Source organism: Pteropus medius, unplaced genomic scaffold (assembly GCF_902729225.1).
Source record: "Pteropus medius unplaced genomic scaffold, Ma_sr-lr_union100, whole genome shotgun sequence".
NCBI classification, from domain to species: Eukaryota; Metazoa; Chordata; class Mammalia; order Chiroptera; family Pteropodidae; genus Pteropus; species Pteropus medius.
The window spans coordinates 5,172,063-5,190,086 of record NW_024347790.1 but is presented as its reverse complement, the minus strand read 5'-3'; the positions used below and the strand labels follow the sequence as shown (position 1 = coordinate 5,190,086).

At 34.7% G+C, this 18,024-nt stretch overlaps 1 protein-coding gene across 1 annotated transcript in view; it reads right to left on the bottom strand.

The window, feature by feature from the left end:
• MALRD1 (MAM and LDL receptor class A domain containing 1) overlaps nucleotides 1-18,024 on the bottom strand; it is a 477,766-nt gene that overhangs the window by 365,938 nt on the left and 93,804 nt on the right. Inside the window, 6 exon segments of the mRNA XM_039877626.1 lie at nucleotides 5,216-5,329; nucleotides 13,039-13,320; nucleotides 13,323-13,402; nucleotides 13,847-13,952; nucleotides 14,376-14,429; nucleotides 14,432-14,527. Coding sequence (XP_039733560.1) covers nucleotides 5,216-5,329; nucleotides 13,039-13,320; nucleotides 13,323-13,402; nucleotides 13,847-13,952; nucleotides 14,376-14,429; nucleotides 14,432-14,527 — 732 coding nt within the window.

Here is an 18,024-nt window from a genome sequence, read left to right as displayed (position 1 = left end):
AAAATGTACAGCTGAAACTTATTGGATTTTGTTAACCAATGTCACCATAAAAAATAAATTAATTTTAAAAATAATAAATAAGAATAAATAAATAAATAACTGAATTTGTAGAATTTTATAATTAGAAACAATTCATAGATCATTTCATTATTCTGATGAGGAATTAAGTCATTAAAAGATTAAGTAACATCTATAATTAGTGGACAATTTAAACCTTACAATCCAGATATTCTAACTCCTAGACCATTTGCACTTTATCATATTGTTTCCCCAGTACTTATAAAAATAAAAGTTGGAAAATCTCATTTGCTTTACATGTACAGCACCAAATATTAAACTCAGCATAGTAGTAAAACTAACATCTACGTCTAACAAAAACAAAACAACAAAATTCCATATCAAAGTCATCTTAAAATAATGTAACTACTAGGTTAATCTAATGGGGCCAGTTTTAACAAAGTTATTACCGCCTCCCCCCCACAACACCAAATTGAAAAAAGATATATTATTTGTAAACATGATGAATTATAAGCTAACTCATTTTAATCCAATTCTTTAAATTGAAGCAAATTGACTTTAGAATTATTCTCATTTTTCATTACAATCTTGTTTTTCATTATACTATGCTTCATACTAAATATAAAATCAATTTTTCATCTTAACACATGCTAGAAATACAAAGGGTCATGTCAAAAATCAGTAGGAATACTTGTTTCCAATTACATTTTTAAAAATTTATTGGAAAGCTTTTTTAATTGAACACTTTTATTCAAATACAGTGATTCTTGTACATTGCAAGGACTGGGGTCTGTGAGGAAAGATAAGAAGCATCTTAGAGATGACGAAGTGTTAAAGTGCCATTAACTACAAGTGTGGGGGACAAGCTGGCTGCCCAAAGCATTTTTTTCTATCTATAGAACACTGGGAAAGCAAGCAGTAAGAGAGTGGGAGTCACATATTCATTTATTTGGACGTTGTCACCACTATGTTCACTAAAATCCATCTACATCCTTGCATATGTGCTTTTGATTCTAGCTGATACAGTGAAATTATAAGAAATTGGTCCCTGTTTTTTAGGTAATTGTAATCTAAGTGATAATATTAGACCGATAACTTATATAAAACTTATCTGCAACAGAACATATCTATAGCAGTTTCAAGTGACTGCTGTGGGGATAAACACTCCATTTCAATCTGTGCAAAAGGGCACACTCTCATGTCACTTTGCCCTGGTTGGAGTCCAAGAGAACTTTTGTTTTAAAAGCAATTTAGGTTAGCAATTAAGAAGTGAACTCTGGACCTACACCTCGAATCTTAAAAACCTAGTTCTACTACTTAATGTTTTAAAAAATGGTTTCTTTTGACCTAATTATAGACTTATAGAAAAGGTGCAAAAATAACAGAGTCATTAATGTTTTACAGAACAATCCTCATTTTCTACATGAAAGAGTAAAACCCTCCTCTTAGTGTTTTGGGGGGATTATAAAAAGATGGTGTACAAAACACAGCACCCTTGCACACAGAGAGTGTTAAATAAATATTAGCCATGGCTATTAATTTCGTTTTATGTCCAACTGACTTGTACCCTACCCAGTACCCCTCCTTCCCATAATTCGTGACATCAAAACACCGGCTTTTCCCCTTTTTCCTTGAGACTCAGGAGAGCCAAAGCAACAGCTTTTACTTTTTTTTCTCTGTCCCCTACCAAGGGTTGAAGGAAGGGATCCATCCTTTTTGTTCAGAGGCACCAACTCCCTCCCCTAAATCAGGCTGAGAAGGAACCAGCCAGCAATTAACTCCTCCTGGTTGTAAAGCTTCAGTAGAAATAGAGTATACAAGGGAAAACAGAAGGTAAAACTCCATGATCCGGCTTTGGGTTTCCATGAATGAGCGTCATGTATGGCCAGAACCTAACGGAAATAGTCGCAGGCTGAAAACTCCCTGTAAAACAGATTCGAGATAGAGAGTGGGGTACAGAGCTGGGGAGCTCCCTAGTGAGCAACGGTCATAGGAGAGCGAGAGAGGAGCACTGAGTGCAGGCTGCGGTTGAGCCATGACACAGTCAGAACGAGGGCCTCTGCCGACCACACAGGGAACAGGGGTGGTTTTTCAGAGTCGTACCGCACGGAATGTTCTTCAGATACGCGCTATGTCCAAAGAGTGGACACACCCCGACAGGTCAACTCCCGAGGGCAACTTTTCGAGAGAACCCGCTGGGGGCGTGAGCTGCCAACCCTCCCGGCAGGTGGGGAGGAGGCCTTCAGTCCTGGGGGAGGATCCGGGTCATGCACGACGGTATCAATGACAAACTACTCAGGAGAAACTGTGTGGACACAGCTAATTCATAACCAGTGAATCAAAACTGTATAATCTATTCTGCTAGGTGACAGAATTTTAAAAAGATAATTAAAATCTATACATTGATCCTCAAAGTCTGTTACAATATTTATCCTTTGCTATGTTTTGCTTTGCTTTTGTTTATTTAAGACCCTCCAGAGAGCAGTAATTACTTCAGTACGTTTTGGACAGGACCAAGTTCATTAAAAGTTGTCCTATGTTTTCTTCAATAACTCTTAAAAGTTTATGTTTTCATTATGTATAGGACACATCTTCAGTTACTTTGAGAGTAGGGTTTGAGGTTAGTGCTGAAGTTCATAGTTTTCATTTAATACACAGTTTTAATGGCACCATTTTTAAAGAGACTTTTATTTCCCTACCTAACTGGCTATATAAGGGTAGGTCTCTTTCTAAACTTTTTATTCTGTTAAAGCAGCTTTATAATATGACTTGAAATCTGGAATGTTTGTAAATGTGATGAAATGTAAGCCAACTCATTCTTTTAAAAAAAAATTTATTTGGCTATCCTAAGACCTCTGAATTGCCATAAAAAATTTTAAAATCGGTTTTGCAGTTTCTCCACAAAGGCCTATAGGGTTGATTGGGATTGTATTGAATCTAGAGATCAATTTGGGGATGATTATCATCTATTAAGTAGTAAGCTTTTACCTGTGAACTTCATATATATATTTCCATTTACTTAGGTTTTCTTTAATTTCACATACTGTTTTATAAATTTCAGATCTGTACATTTTTCTTTAAATTTATTCCTAAGTATTTTATTGTATTTAATGCTATTGTAAGCTGAGTAGTTTATATAATGTCATTTTCCAATAGCTTGCTAATCGTATATAGAGATACAATTAATATTATTTATTAACCTTTTACCCAATGACTTTGCTTAAGTCTACATTAAGTTTTAGTACTTTTCTGCATATTTCCAGGAATTTTCTATGTATACATGTCATGTCATCTGAGCATACAGTGTTTTTCTTCCTTTCTAAAATGTGTGTCTCCTCTTTCCTTCCTTCCATCCATTCTTTCCTTCCTTCCTTCAGAGGACCTCCAGTACAATATTTCAAAGAAGTGGGGAGAGCCAATATCCTTGAATTCTTCCCAATCTTATGAAGAAAGCATTAAGTCTTTCATCATTAAGTATAATGGTAGCTGGGGGCTGGGTGGAGAAGGTGAAGGGATGAAGAAGCACAAATTAGGAGTTAGAACACAGTCACAGGGATGGGGAGCACAGCGTAGTGAATACAGTCAGTAATATTGTAATGTGTAGTGCCCGATGGATGCTACAGCAATTGAGGGATCGCTTTATGAATCCTATCAACGTCTAACCATTGTGCTGTACACCTGAAGCTAATACAAAATTTTAAAAATCACAATAATTTACCTGAAAAAAAAATTAAAAATATATATCTAAAAAAAGTATATTGGTAGCTGTAGATTTTTGTAACTACGTGTAATCAGTTTGAAAATGTTCCTTGCGAATCTTGGCACGCCGAGAGTTTTTGTTATAAAAGGGTGTTAGGTTTTGTAAATTCTTTTCATGCCCCTATTGAGATGATCACATGATTTGATTCCTTTTTTCTAGTAACACGGTAGAGTTTCAGATGTTAATCTAAACGTGCATTGGACAAACTGAGATAAACCCCATTTGGTCATATTATATTATCATTTTCTTTTAATATTGCTGGAAAAAATTCGTTAAAATTGTGTGAAGAATGTTGCATCTAAGTTCATAACAGATATTAGTCTCGCATTTTCTTCTCTCCTAACGTCTCTGGTTTTAGTTTCAGGGAAATACTGGTCTCTGTTGGGAAATATTTCTCCCTCTTTTCTTTTTTTTTTCTTTTTTCTTTTTGACTTAATTTATCATAATTAATCTGCACATTATTTCCTTGTGTAAAGTTTTAATGTGAATTAAATTATTTTAACCAATATAGGATACTGAGTTTCCTACTTCTTTTTGACTCGGTTTTGGTACTTTGTGTTCATTTCACCTAAGTTGTCCCAATCTATCGGCATAACATTCTCCATACTACTCCTTTATTATCCTTTAAATTTCACTGGACTCTGTCATTATGACTCCCAAAACTATTATTGAGTATTATCATGACACTGCCCTTTTATCATTTTATTGCATGATAAGAGAAAGAACAGTCAGTTTGCTCTGGCTTTTCTTTCTTTGTTAAGAATAATTAGGCATAAAGATAGAGGAAATGTCTTTTATTTCCTCAACCATTTAGAGAGGGGACAGAAATACTATAATGTTTATCTAGTTCAATGATAACCTTCAATTTTATTTTTCAACTTAATAATGCCTAGTAAATTTATTATTATTATTTTTATTATTGTTGATGTTATTGCTAATATTTGAGTAATTACTGTATGCCTGGCCCTTTTCTAAGCATTTTACACATACAACATACACACACACACACACACAAACATAATCTTCATGAAAACTATGCAAGGTAGGTATTATTATTATGTCCAATTACAGGTGAAGAAATTGTGGCACAGAGAGGTTACATAATTTTAAGGCTACACAACTAATAAATAACAGAGCCAGGATTTGAACTTGAGCGGTTTTACTCCAAAGTCCATATTGTATTTTGTTCAAAAGCCTGAATTCACTCTATAATACAGTGAAAAGGTAAATTTATACTACCAAAAATTCAATTTTAATCTGAGCTTCTTAAAATGTAAAATGAAATGAGCCCACATTTTATACCAGGTTGATATAGTTATAACATTGCATAAAGCCCAGTAGCATAGCATTATAATTTTTAATATATGTGTGACACTAATAATTGTAGGCCCAAGATGCACAGAGTTTTTTAGATAGAATGACACATGAAACACCTACCTCTGTCATTGGCAGTTATCTGAGCAGGAATAATGCTAAGAGTTATAGAGGGAGCTGTCATTACCCATGAGAGCAAGAATAGCAGAGAAGCCGAGAAAGCAGTGAGGATAAATCCTAGAGTGGAATCGAATCGAAGGTCAGAAAGCCAGGGACAACGCAGGAGGAACAATGGAGGTTTGGAGGTCAAAACAAGTCGTTACACACTACATTTGATAAAGAGCAATAAAGCCTTATCCTAAGATAGGGCCTTGGTGTGTTCTAGTGTCTTTCTTACTTGTTAGTAGATGTTGATTGCTTTTAACCGTATGAAGTTACAGGGACACTGTGGGGGAAGGTCTGCTCTGCACTGAGTCAGGAAATAACAGGAACACTGTAGTTAAAAAGATAATCATACTAATGATACATATGAATAAAAATCATGGCAATTATGCTAATGACAGAAAAAATGTATTTTCACATACACATTTGTACATAAAATACTGAATTTAGAGACACAGAAGTATAGAAATATATTATACCTGATAAGGATGTGCTTATATACAAGGACGCTCATTCGAGATTTTCTAGGACAGTCCTCATTTCAAATCACCTAAGTAGTCTCCATAAACCTCCCAAATTTTCTAGAAATTTCAGTTGTTACAAATGCAAATAAAATTTCCATGGACAGCAAAATCGCACAGAAATTGGGAGGAAAAGTCCTTTGTCAGATACTCTGTAAATAGAGGTTTTTAGGAACATCATGGAATTTTCCAATAAATCATAAGTTTGGGGTTCTGGGGACTGACTTCTATTTTTATCATTTTTTACAACTTTTCTCCATCTTCGTCCTCTAACCTTAACCCTCCTGGAAACTGGTTCGGGGCCCAATAAACATCTTTAATCTTAAACATTTTGGAATTGCATTCATTCATATTTTTGTTTCTCTCCCCTTGGCAGAAGGCTTTATATCACAAAATGTAAATGTGACCTATACAAGTACAAAGGGAGACCTAATAATTTTTAAATTCAATAAAAAAGTTCAAATGGTAACAATAAAATATTGTTTCTAATGTAAGTGATGACATAAAGCAAACTGTGTTTGGGTAAAAAAAAATACTAGAAAGATAATATCTTGAATTCCATTTCAAAAAATTAGTTTTCAAAAGTTTATAATCAGATTTTACTTTGGCATGAGTTGACAATGCTGTTTTGAAAATAATTTCAGAATAGATCCTAAAGCAGTTCCAAATGGCAATCCTGGTATAAGGACAATACTGTTAAAACAAAAAAACACTGAATTTCTTTTTAGACCCCAAAATTCTGGGAAGCACTAAAATAACCATCACCTACAATCTCCTTTTATCTTATGAAAGAATACTTTTACTCAAAATTTTTAGATAAAAATGTGGATGTGAACCAAAATCATCCATGTGACATGTTTAAGAAAGGAAAAGGCATTGTATCTCTAATCTATTGTGAGTTAATATGTTCTATAAACAGTCCTGGAAGAAAGCTGCACTGAGAGCATAAATTGGTATAGATTGCTTTGCTCTCATAGATAGCAATACCATATTTTCTGCCAAATGAGAAAAAGTTAAAAGGCATAAATCAGGATAAGGCAATCATCTGACAAAGAATTACAAAGAGTCCCCATACTTTTTTCTTAGTGAACACTGTGATACATTGATTTTCTACTGAAGATAAAAGCCAAAATCATGTGTCATCAGTATCAGCAAGCAAAACTATTTCGTTCAATATGTTATACTGTTTCAAAAGAGAGAGAGAGAGAGAAAGAAAGAAAAGCACAGAGAAAAAGCAAATCCAAAATGTTTCACATGATCAAAATAAGTTTAGACCAGCAGAGGAAAAACACATTAGGAAGATATTTCAAAGAGTTTATTCCTCGAGAATGAGCAATATACCATAAGGAAATAAACTTGCTTTTGTTTGTCCAGCTAGATACAGAGCTATAGTCTGATTCGTATCCGATGGGCTACCTGAAAGTATAGTTTTTAGAAAAACAAACCAGCACTGAAAATCTAATATGCTCCTTCACATGACAGCCTCACACAAGTGTAGTTAAATACTTCTTTATACAGAGGAGGCTAGCAGGAAAGCTGTTATTATATCCAGCACTTTCACCATAATTCCAAAATGGCAAGTAAATCCTGCACCTGATATTTCAAACCCACTCGAAGCCCCTCAGCTGGACAGCCTCGCTGTGGCAAATTTGCAAAATCGGACATGATCACCCACCACACTGGGTCTATGTTTTCTGATTGCAGTCTACCAAATCTAGCCAGAAGGCAGGTAAAGTGATTTGGAAGCGCCCACGGGTAGAAAGGGCCCAAATGGTTGGTATATGCAGTACCAGGGACAGAAAGAAACAAATAACAACATAGCTATACGAACTTTCAAAATAGGGCACAGACTATGAAGGGATAAGGGACACATTGTAATTAAAACATACTTAGTAATTTTCTAACCCTTTTTTACCAAACAATTGGCAATTTTTAAAAATTCAACCCAATAACCCAAATCTTTCTTTCTCTGTCTCTCTCCCTCCTTGTCTCACTCTAACATGGATTATAGAAATATTTGTATACTACCATAGTATATTTTATTTTTTATGATTTTCTAATGCTCAATGACCCATAATAATACATATTATTGTTAATATAAATAAACTATATTTCCAGTGCTTAATGATCCATAATCATATTCTACTGTAATTTTGAAGGGTCAAAAAAATTTAATGACATTTACTAGTAAGTCATAATAAGTATAGTAGGATTGAAATAATGGATTTATTAAAAAATTAAACTTGTTTTCTGGCCCCTACACTACTGTAATAACCTCCACCTTCCCTTTTCTTCTCCCCTTCTTCAGTCAGATATTCTTCGGTCTGGAACCCAAGCTCATTTCTTAGCAACAAGATTGGATGAAGGGTTGACATAATGAGCTGTATTATATTTGAATTCAGCTGAGGAAGACAGCGAATGAGAAGCTTAAGACTGTGAAACGAGATTTAGTAGGCTGTACAGTAAGCAACAGATCTACAAGTGTTGCTATACAGGCTTCAAGCCAGGTATCCAAAACCTTTCAATGCAAATTCCAGCAACTATACACACCTTGAAGAAAAATGTTATATGAGCCTGCATATATAATTTATACTTTTAGCATTTCTGTACATAATTTCATGGGAAGTGGGATCAACTTAACATTATTAAGTATGGTCCTGTTTTATTTATGACATAACTTCAGAAACATTTTTTCCTAGGAGTACTGAAACATGATGTACCATTTAAAATTTAAAGGTATATTTCACAAACAAAATGTAAATTATGATTATGAATAAGATTTTAAAAAATCTTTCACCATAAAATCCACCCAGGAAAAATCTCTTTTTCTTTATTTATTACCTAAGGATGTTACCAGAACACAACAGAATTCTTTCAGATTGAGTCAGAAAGTTCTATGGCATTAAGAGGTCTAGCTGAAGAATCTTTTCTTCGAAAGCACACGTCCCCTCCTGAGACCTACCTCATACATAAATATACATTTCAGAAAAAAAGAGGTCACATTAGGAAAAAGTGAGCTGGAGATTGTAAGCTCTGGGTCCTGTGGTGCCCAAGCATTAATAACTTGCATTAAACTGGTTTCTGTGACACTTATCAGTGATTACTGATAATGAATCCATGCAGAGAAACTCAATCTTCCAAGGGAAAAACAAAAGGGAGACAGATTTCAATTCAGCCTAAGAAAATATTTTCTGTCATATGTCCTGAAGGACAGGAACCCCACGAAGTAATCAATCCTTAACACTGGAGGTTCAACAGTGTGCATCTGGGTTCAAATACGTGGTGAGAAAGTGCTTGAGCTATTCCTAATATTAAACAATGCAAATTGTATTCAAAATTTTATGATTCTGATATGACATTTGTATATGCTACCAATAAAGGCAGCTGGAAAAAAAATCAGAAATCGGTACTTGTATGAAATCGTTACTTTTCAGTATGTACCTAGACCCTCATTTAAGTTAACAATGTGGCATGCAGGGGAAATCACATAAGATAAAGAATCTCGTTGTGTTTCCTTTGTTAGAAATTATGATTAGTTCTTTATACTAGTTATGAAATAATATACTATACTAATATACTACACTACATTATTAAATGATACACTGATCTTAATGAAATCAGATAGAAGACTGCAGAGAAATGATTAGTACATGGACATGGTAGGGTATGTCAGCATCATGTTTCCTTTTCCAAAAGAAATTTTCTTGGATATTTTGCATTTCAGCTGGTGTATTTTTGTAAGTGTGGATATGAAGGTGAGAAAGTGCCTGTAAATCTGTGATTCTACATTCTAATACTGTGGGATACGTTCAGATATAACAAGCAGTATTCCATTTATTCCAGAACGTGACCACCAGATGCATGTAGCTGTGTCATTAAAACTATGGATCCAATACAGATTACTTTACTTGTTATCCTAGATTGCTCTTGGATTGGCAATCTTAAAAATTTTAAACCTAGACAGTGTATTTATCTTTTCCTTTTGAAATATTCTTATTGCTTCATCTAAGCTGGTTTTAACTAATATATTCATTTTTTAAAGTTATTTAGAATTTGTTAGGACTTTCTGCTAATTTCTTTTCCCAGCATGCTTTTGAGACAGGGGATATGTCTCTTTCTCTTGATTCCATACCACCACCATGAAATTTCTCTGAAAAATCCATACTGCAAAACAACTTGTTACTGAGCACCCTGTAAAGAGGGTCACGTGACCATGTGAACAAGGGAAGGTATTTGAACCATGTCCAATCTCAGAGGTTACTGAATGAAAACAAGAGAAGGGTCTCTTTACGCAACTATTTTGAAGAAAATTTCAAATCATAATTTCTAAAGAGGTTTCAACTCATAATACTGAGCATACTACTGACCTACTGAGAATGGTCACATTTTCATAGGTCTCGATCTTTCAGAATCATCTAGGATGCACGGTAAAAATGCCTACTCTGGTAAAACCTGCAGGAGTACTAGTTTGTTAGATACTGGGTGAAGCCCAGGAATCCGTGTTTAACAAGCACCCAAGATGATTCTGATGTGGGTGCTTTCCAAACCTTACTCAAAAACTCTTCTGACTTCATCCTGTCCCACATCCAGGTAAGTGTCCTTTCTATACCAGTGCCAAAATGACCACCCTTCAACAATAGTTTATCATTTTCTTCTCTATTCAAAATCCTTGGCTGTAGACTCTTTTAATCTAAACTTAAATCTAAACTTTATCTTTCACCTCTCCCAAATTTAATTAACTTCCTGTTCACCTAAACTATCCTTGCCCTTCGCATGCACCATCTTCCCGACGTGCTGTAAACACTTTGCTCCTTTCTCCATCCCTATTTATGCCAAACGCTATGTCGTCTGTCTTGCTGATTCTTAGCTGTGTCTCCTCCGTGGTAGTCTTTTCTTCTCGGTGGCTTGTCACTCCTTCGAACTGGAGCTTTTAAACTTCTAACTCCCTCAGTCACTAGATGAGTTCAAAGCACTTATAGAGAACTGACTAGTTCCTTATCAATTGACATCTCTACCTAAAATTCAAGGATAACATAGGAATGTATTTTTCAAGATGTGAGGATTTTGTCAACACCAAGTATTCATTTAGCATAAGTGAGATAGAATGCACATTTGACATTATTTGGGCAGAATGAGAGAGTTTAGAATTAATGAGTAGCTCGACATTTTAGCTTCATTTCCATAAGTTAATACTTTTGAAAAATAAGTGTCAGCTGTCCTTTAACTATTCATCTTAGTTTAACTGTATTTGGTGCCAAAGATAAACAAATACTTAAACAATAAATAAAAGTGTATGTGAATAAATGCAGCCAGGCAAGAACAAATCACCCATCTCTGAAAAGCAGAGAACAGGAGCTCAGATCTAATTAAGAGAACCAAGTGAGTAAATGTCAAATGCGAGATGAGTTTTCCTTTGATATTTCCTCACTTGTGACTATTCAAGGCCAGCTGTGACGTGAACTAGGGACACACGGCATACTCCTGAGGTGTCAGTCTTTGGCTGTAGAGCAGAAGGAGAATGTCAAGCTGCTGAGTTATTTGACATAATACTGGCACTAAAGCCAACAGATTTGTAGATTGCTTGTCTTCATACTGACTACATGCTCAATCTTCGTTTTAAAAGGGAATATATGTAGCTCCGCCCTTAGAAAAAGACCATAATCCTAAACATGCTTCAGGAAAGACAGCAAGGATTTGGGGATGTCTAATGTATTCTGTGTAATAAAGTAATATTAGGTCTAGATAAAAAGCTATGAGAGAAACTTACAATCCAATGTCACTACCATCCCCTTTCATTAATATTTATTCATAATATAAAATTGATATTTTAGTTGTCCTGTCATAATCCTATTTTACTAACACTGAGAAGTTTGAGGGATAATTGCTTATTTTTTAGCCATAGATCAACGTTTTTAAAAAATTGGGATTTGGAGAGCTTGAAAAGGACAAAAAGGTTTTCAAATTTGCAAAGAATAAATTGGATGTACGATGAGTAACACGCCTTATAACAGCCATTGTCGAAATCATCAATTTTGTTTATACCCACTCAAATATTAGTTGTGTAATGAAATGCCTGACTGTATCAAAGATCACATATAAGCAAAACTCTCTACAATGATTTATATGGAAATTTCTTAATGTGATGTTTCCTATGATTTACTCAGTATTCTATGGCTCTACTTTGGTTTATAATTGCCCTCTCAACTTAAGAGTTACATGGCTTGAATTTTAAATATCATTACTATTTCTGCAGAAGGAAAGATACAAAAATTTTTTTCCTGACAGATTTCTGTAATTAAAAATTTAAACCACAACTATTAGCTTCAGACTCATTTTCCAGAGCAAGAGCATTAGGTGCTCTCTGGAGCTAAGTTTATTAAACTGCAGGACGTACACAGTCATCACATACACAAGCTTTTTGGTGACTTAAACCAGAACCTCAGACATAGCTTTGACATCCGACTCTTTGCAACCCGTGGCCAAAACATCATCAAATGTCCCTCCTAAATGTTTTCCCAAACTTGGGTCCCTCCATCTCCACCTCTGTCACGGGTTCAGGCTGCTGATCCCACAAGGGTCTCTTGCATCCAGTCTCCTCCCACTCACGCCTTACATCACACCCACAGTGACATTTCCAATTGTGCCAATTTTATCAAGTTACTTTCCTTTGTAAAAACCTTCAAAGGAAGAAAAGCTTCTTCAATATGTACCACAAAGATCTGCGAACCCGGCCTTCCCGGACATCTCTGTCCTTATTATGTGCCCTCTTTCCCCTTGGTCTCCCTGCACCAGCCACACGCTCGTATCTTCCATCTGCCATGTGGTCACAGACTGTGGCGTTTGCATATTGCTTTGACTTATTGTTTTTTAGATCTCAGCTAAATCATCGCCTCTAGGAAGTCCAATGCATTATTATGTAAAGTCAGCAGAACCCCTATTTGTAAGTACTGTCAAAGCTGCCATTTTATATTTATTTATTAAATATTTGAATAATATCTTTCCTCAATTAGGCTTTAAGCTCTATGAGGGCAGGGATTCGGTAGAGTTGTATTCAACATCAAATCTCTAGTATTTAGTTCATAAATCTACATAATAAATACTGATGATTTGACTAATTAGTTAAATCACACGTGATATTCATCAACTTTGGAACAATGCTTAGTGTATTAGGCTTGACTGGCTAGAAAATAGTAAACCTATCAAGATCATCACTATCAACTGAGTGAGAAACCAAAAAAAAAACAAAAAACCAAAACTACTTACCACAGTCAACCTCATCAGTATAATCACCACAAACATCTACCAGACCACATAGCCGAAGCTCTTCTATGCAAGCCTTGGTGTGTCGGCACCAGAAACGATGTGGCCCTTTGCAGCTTTCCATGGGGAGAGGAAGGGTATAGTTTTCAAAGCTGATGCCACTGACAGCCGAGACCCCATCGTAAATGCCAAGACTGACTTTTTCTAGAGACCGATGAAAAGGCTGAGTAAGGCTCCCAAGCTGAACGGCTGCCTGTGGCCACTGGCCGCCCTGGTTGCACAATACCAGAGGACCATGGTGTCACTGGACTTTTCCATATGTAGCTACAGCACAGCTGCTCCCACTGACAGGCCACAGTTATAAAACCTGAAAAAGAGCAAATGAGAGAAATGGAAACGATTTATCGGACAGACTACGTATTTAAATTTCAGGCTCTTCTACTCAGCCAACAATTAATAATTCATTACCACGATGGGATGGATGCCTTTATGTCTTGTAGTCATTGTAGCTGCAGGTTTGCAGGGGCCGGTCTGCTGAGGTGCATAGTCTGGCTCTCACAACCCCAGGTGCCTTTCTCAAGTTCAGGCCAGAACAGGAGATGCAGTGTTAATTAAATTATAACCCACTGTGGGAGGGAAAGAGACCCTTTCATCTTAAGAACACAATAAATACTGATAACCTGCTCTTAAGTAAAATGCTGATTGTGTGAATCTAACACAATATTTCTTTATAAAGCAAAACAAGGGGCAAATCAGAATGCCTGCAACCACAGGGCTGCTAGAGTAATTGACCACTGTTTTTAATATTTACCAGAAAGAAAGTATGCATCCAGGTCCTGTCTGGCTGAAAGCTGAGCTCTGGAGTTTAGCAACTTGTGACAAGCTGCTGCTTTTCTTCAGAATGAACATAAAATGCCCTATTTGGATACAAAAACAAGTTGTAAATTATCTTATTAGATTCTAAAGTGAGACATCTGTCTCTTAACTCGACACTAAATTAAGTTTCACATCCAGCTAAAATTAAGACTATACAACAGTTAAAAATCAATAAAACTGATTACTAATCAAATTTGTTCTTATAAATATTAAAGTATGATATACGTCTAGGTCTAAATGACACCAAAAACAACTGGTAATTTCAGTTAATTCAGCCCCCAAATATCTATACTCCATCCTCACCATCCATAAAGGGATAATTCCATGCAGACAACATAACTGACAATATTTAACTGTCCTACTATTTGTTCTGGTAACACCGAACATTATCTGCTTCTCTTCCTCTTATCAGACCTGACCAAGGTAAACAGAGGTGATTACGATGACCCTTGCTTTTCTCTTACCTTGAGCTGTGCTGTGAGCATGATCACGGGATGAGGCCTGTTGCTCAAAATCAGAGAAAGGTTACTTCTAGAGCTCCATACCCAGTCAAAGTGGTCACCACTAATTGCTTGGAACCAACCACAGCTATTTGCTTCAAAGTCACATTTGGAAACTGAAGAACAAAAACGTGGCTCTTAGGTTGGCTTTCTAAAGCGTTTGTACACTTTTAAAAGGATAAAGCACGATGAGAAAAAAGAGTCTGTTCTGATCTAAAAAAACTGGAGCTGTGCTTATCACACTGGAAATTGATAAGGCAGAATTATCAATTTTAAAAACTCAATTTTTTTCCCAATTTTCCTAAGAAGCAGCATAATTCGGCCATATTGCCAAGTCTGTTAACTTATTCTGATATTCATGTTAGTTTCTCTGCTTCTATTATATCACCTGAAAAGCTGAATTTTTCCTACAATATAGAATATTTTACACTAAACTATGGAAGTAGTTTTTTAAAAATTTATTATTTGAAAAATCTAGATTCATTATATTTAATTAATATTTACCTCTAGTTTTTATAGACCTAAATATTTTCCAAAAAATTGTATGCATTGCTTAATTTGTACAGGCAGAATAATTTGACCCACTTTTCAGGTAATATGCAGAAAAATCAGTTAACTTCCACAAAGGCATTCTGGTAAAGGAAGAAAAAGAAAGAGGAAGATGAGAAAAGGAAAGAAAAAGTTATAATAGCAGTAGAGTTATAATAATAGCAGTATAATAGTGAGTTATTATATTATAGTGAATACTTTATGAAATAGATCCTATACTACTTAATAATCTAGATATAACTTCCACAATATACCTATGAGGAAGGTATTATTATTATTATTTATTATTATTATTGTTATTATTATTATTGTTTTACAGAGGAAGAAAGGAAGGTTTAGGGAAGTTATTAACTCAACGAAGGTCATATAATTAGGATATTGTAGAGAGGGACTGGAATCTAAATATTCTGACTCTAAGTCTAATATACTTTCTGCAACTGTTGACAATAACTGTTAGATGCCATTAGATTTAAAAAAGGATAAACTGAAAAAGCATAATCTGAATTTGCTTAGGATGGACATTCAGCTCTTAATACATATCTGGATACAAAATGAGATTCGCACCCACTGATGATTATTACATTGGTATCCTCAGCCATTGGCTATTTTTATCTAATGCTATAGTAATAAATTACATAGATATTTCTTTGTAAAAGGGAACTTAGGAAGTAGGCAATACATTTAGGTGATCAAAGTATAAAGTAAATCACTCAATGAAATTATAAAATTTAAAATGTAAGGGCATTTTAACCTAATTATAAATCATTTTCAATTTTGAACGTGCTACTTCTACACAAGGAGGAATATTAGGTGAATAGCAATATTACGAATACTTTCTAATTTTTTTATAGTTTCTACATAATATCTGATTTACAAAATATAATTATTTTCTGTCATTTCCTGGCCCTAGCAGAGTGCTTTCATTTTTATCAAAAGTCAATGGGAATGTATAAACACATTAAAAAAATACTTTTAAAGTGTTGCATCAACTTTAATAAGCAAGGGATGACAATATTTCAGTATACATATAAAGACAACTAGAAGTCAGCAAAATAAAGTATTGCTATATTTAGAACACAAATTTTTCAAATAAAATTTAGCATTCTATGTTGAAGCAAAATTAAATGCTACTTGAAGTGAAAATGATAAATGATAAATATTACTAGTTAGGGATAAATGCTAAGAATATTTAAGTCTATATTTTTAGAGGCCATCATTATTTATTAATACATAATATATGCATAACCCATAAATATATTTAAATTCCAGGAGTTTCAAAGTATGTAGATACCATTTCAATTCCTGAAAAAGCAAATACTTTCAATTCCTATTTTGGATAATCTTAAAAACAGAACGCAGGAGTTCTTTTAATCCGAATATTGAAACAAAATAAATTATTGCTACTATATAATAAGTATCCCACATAGCTAACCTTATCATCTGCTATCCAAAAAAATACTGCTATGGAAATAAATGAATATTCAAATGGTAGTAAAATTTAGAAACTACTGTAGCAATTTTATAGTTTTCTTAAGCATAGTAATTTTTAACAGGTGATTATGCTATTAAAATTCAAATATGCTATAGTATACCTTTTTCCTATGTATCCAGATTTCTATACACATTTAAAAATTCACCTTGATTGATAAAAGATATATAATCAGATGAAACTGACCTTCTAGTTAGCCATTAATCAAATACAGACCTCATGAGAACAGCTTTTAAAGATTATCTTCTTTTTCTGACAGAAAGACAATATCCTGGGTGTGTTTTAATAATTGAGATTCAAAGATTTTTCACTGTTTCTGGAGTATCATTATCAATTTTCTCAATTATCTTCATCATCAGAAGCATTATAATTTGCAATAACAATTGCAGTTACTATTAATTCAAGGATTATTGGGTACCAAGCTTTGGGTACCCAATACGCTGACACGGAATTCCCAAAAATCATGAATGTCTATTCTATAGTTATGGGTAGAAAAGTGAGTGATTCTGTAGCAGCTTTTAATTATTTAATGTAAAAATACTCTTGTGGCCTCAATTAGTTATGTACATATAAGTACAATAGTTGACCCTGTGGAAAAGATGATAGGGAACATTTGGTGGACAAATAAATAGGTTCATCACCTAAGACTATCACTGTCATTTTTAGAGATTTTTCACTCACACGAAAGAAGATTAATTCATCTAGGAGCCAAGGAGCCTTGTGAGGTGAAAAAAAAAATCCAGATTCAGACACTGTCTCATTTCAGATTCACTGTCTTAGAACTTCTGTGATGGTTACTGACGATCCCTATGGAGGTTGATTTCTAAGGAATAAACACAAAATGTACAAAGGGGAAGTCTGGGCTGATCATTTGGACCTCCCAAAAAGACCTAAAAATTTATAGTGGGGGTGCTCCTTGACATTTACCCAAAGAAGCTGAAAGCTTATACCCCCACCCCCACCCCCCACCACACACAAAACATGCACACTGACTTTTATAGCAGCTTTATTCATAATTGCCAAAACCTGGAAACAACCAAGATGTCCTTCAGTAGATGAATGGATAAATAAACTGTTGATCATCCGTACAATGGAATATTATTCAGTGCTAAAAGGAAATAGGCTATCAAGCCATTAAAACATATGGAGGAACCTTAAATGCATATTATTAACTGAAAAGATTCAATCTGAAAATGCTACATACTACATGAATCCAACTATATGACATTCTAGAAAAAGCAAAACTATGGAGATAGTGAAAATATTGGTAGTTGCCAGGAGATGGAGGGAGGGAAGGATGAATAAACAGCACAGATTTTTAGGGCAGTGAAAATACTCTGCATGGTACTATAATGGTGAATATATGTCACCATAAATTTGTTCAAAGCCATAGAATGTAAAACACCAAGAGTGAACCCTACTGTAAATTATGGACTTTGGGAGCTTATGATGTATCAGTGTAGGTTTATCAATTGTAACAAATGCCCCACTTTTGTGGGGGATGTTGATAATGAGTGGGGATTGGGGGGTACATGGGGAAACCCTGTACTTTTTCAATTTTTCTGTGAACCTAAA